Source organism: Fulmarus glacialis, unplaced genomic scaffold (assembly GCF_000690835.1).
Source record: "Fulmarus glacialis isolate BGI_N327 unplaced genomic scaffold, ASM69083v1 scaffold3112, whole genome shotgun sequence".
NCBI lineage: Eukaryota > Metazoa > Chordata > Aves > Procellariiformes > Procellariidae > Fulmarus > Fulmarus glacialis.
The window spans coordinates 6,245-8,608 of record NW_009195753.1 but is presented as its reverse complement, the minus strand read 5'-3'; the positions used below and the strand labels follow the sequence as shown (position 1 = coordinate 8,608).

General features: G+C 57.1%; 1 protein-coding gene across 1 annotated transcript in view; it reads left to right on the top strand.

Moving 5' to 3' along the window:
- The window catches only part of LOC104084365 (chromodomain-helicase-DNA-binding protein 8), a gene marked incomplete at both ends in the record, with an annotated part of 7,978 nt that overhangs the window by 185 nt on the left and 5,429 nt on the right, over positions 1 to 2,364 (top strand). The window contains 9 exons of the mRNA XM_009588174.1: positions 54 to 248; positions 362 to 430; positions 515 to 570; positions 822 to 939; positions 1,024 to 1,107; positions 1,195 to 1,332; positions 1,416 to 1,541; positions 1,637 to 1,876; positions 1,984 to 2,160. Of these exons, the coding sequence (XP_009586469.1) occupies positions 54 to 248; positions 362 to 430; positions 515 to 570; positions 822 to 939; positions 1,024 to 1,107; positions 1,195 to 1,332; positions 1,416 to 1,541; positions 1,637 to 1,876; positions 1,984 to 2,160 (1,203 nt within the window). The remainder of the gene's footprint in view (positions 1 to 53; positions 249 to 361; positions 431 to 514; positions 571 to 821; positions 940 to 1,023; positions 1,108 to 1,194; positions 1,333 to 1,415; positions 1,542 to 1,636; positions 1,877 to 1,983; positions 2,161 to 2,364) is intronic.

The window sequence follows — 2,364 nt, the reverse complement described above, 5'->3', positions numbered from 1 at the left end:
GCACGGGGGGGGGAGGGGAATCGACCGTATCTTGTCCCTTTTTCTCCTTCCAGAAGCGACGGTCGAATCGACAAGTCAAGCGCAAGAAGTACACCGAAGATTTGGACATCAAGATCACCGATGATGAGGAAGATGAAGAACTGGATGTGACGGGACCGGTTCGACCCGAGCAACCCCCGGTCCCGCAGCTTCCCGCCCCGGAACCGGAGCCGGAGGGCGAGACGTTGCCCTCCATGCAATTTTTTGTGGTGGGGGAGTCTTGGTTTTGTCTCCTTGGATACCCTCCGTGGTGTCCACCGTGATCTTCCTCTTCTTTCTCCGTTCTCTTCCACCATCATCTTCATCTTTTGCCCATTTCTAGGAAAATCCCAGCGAGGAGGACGCGGCCATCGTGGACAAGGTCCTCTCCATGAGGGTGGTGAAGAAAGAGGTGAGGGATTCCCGCGACGGTGGCGGTGGGAGGTCTTTGCCGGCCGTTTTGCCGACGCTGACGTCCTCACCTCGTTCTCCGCAGCTTCCGTCGGGACAGTTGACCGAATCGGAGGAATTTTTCGTCAAATACAAAAACTAGTAGGTGGTCGGATGAGGTGGGATCGGTGTGGGGTGTCCCCTGGGGTCAACAGGGATCCCTACCACCCATCGGTGAGCTCCTCGTTGGGTTGAGCTCTACCAATCCAACGGAGGGGCGCGCGGGCGTCTCGTTGACGTTTCTACAACGAGGTGGACCTTCAAGAAGGGTTTTTTTTTGCGCCGATGTTGCTCAAAAACGGCTTTACTGACCCCAAATCCACGTGGCCGTGACGCTTTGCTCCCATCCCCAGCTCCTACCTCCACTGCGAGTGGGCCACCATCGACCAACTGGAGAAGGACAAGAGGATCCACCAGAAGTTGAAGCGTTTCAAGACGAAGATGACTCAGATGCGACATTTTTTCCACGAGGTGCCGGTTTTGGGACGGGGGGACGGTTTCGGGGAGGTTCGGGGAGACCGCTCACCCCGTTCCTCCCTTCATCTCCCTCAAAAGGATGAAGAACCTTTCAACCCCGACTACGTGGAGGTGGATCGCATCTTGGACGAGTCCCACAGCGTCGACAAGGACAACGGGGAGGTGAGACCGGGGACGGCGGTGGAATCACCGTCCCCCAAAAACGGTGTTTCATGTCACCGATGCCCCCCCTTTTTGTCCCCACCCCAGCCGGTGGTCTACTACTTGGTGAAGTGGTGCTCCCTACCCTACGAAGACAGCACTTGGGAACTCAAGGAGGACGTAGACGAGGGAAAAATCGGGGAATTCAAGCGCATCCAAGCCCGGCACCCGGAACTCAAGCGTTTGGTGAGCGTCCTGGTCTTCTCCCGCCGCGTCCCCTCAATTTCGGCATCTCCGATGTCATCTCCATCCCACCTTTTTTCTCCCAGCCCCGTCCCCAAGCCGGTTCTTGGAAGAAGCTGGAGCTCTCTCACGAGTACAAGAACCACAACCAGCTTCGCGAATACCAACTGGAGGGGGTCAACTGGTTGCTCTTCAACTGGTACAACAGGCGAGTGGTGGAATGGGATGGAGGTGGGGGACACACCAGGGGACATTGCCACCGCTTCCAACCGCCAACCGGCCGCCTCCTTCGCCTCCCCGCAGGCAGAACTGCATCTTGGCCGATGAGATGGGCTTGGGCAAGACCATCCAATCCATCGCCTTTCTCCAAGAGGTCTACAACGTTGGTATCCGGGGTCCTTTCTTGGTCATCGCCCCGCTTTCCACCATCACCAACTGGGAACGGGAGTTCAATACTTGGACGGAGATGAACAGCATCGTCTACCACGGCAGTTTGGCCTCTCGCCAGATGATCCAACAGTACGAAATGTACTGCAAAGATTCGCGGGTAAGGTGGCTTTAGGTCTTCTTGGATCTCAGGACCTTCCCAAAAACCCCTTCCCAAGTTTTGAGGATGAGGTTGGAGCCATCTCCCTACCTTCATCTTCATCCCAGGGTCGTCTCATCCCCGGAGCCTACAAGTTTGACGCGCTCATCACCACCTTCGAGATGATCCTCTCCGACTGTCCCGAGCTGCGGGAGATCGAGTGGAGGTGCGTCATCATCGATGAGGCCCACCGTTTGAAGAACCGCAACTGCAAGTTGCTCGACAGCCTCAAGCACATGGATCTGGTGAGAGATGGGGTGGGCACGGAGAAGGGGACAGGGGACGGGGAGACCCCAACTCCTCTCCGTGGGGCGGAGCAGGATTCCCTGAAGGTGTGTGTGGGGTCTTGGTTGCATCTGGAGATGTTTGGACCATCCTGTGCCCCACGGGATGGTCCCGAAGGTGTGGCTGAGGTCATGGTTGCATCTGGAGATGTTTCGGCATGTCCT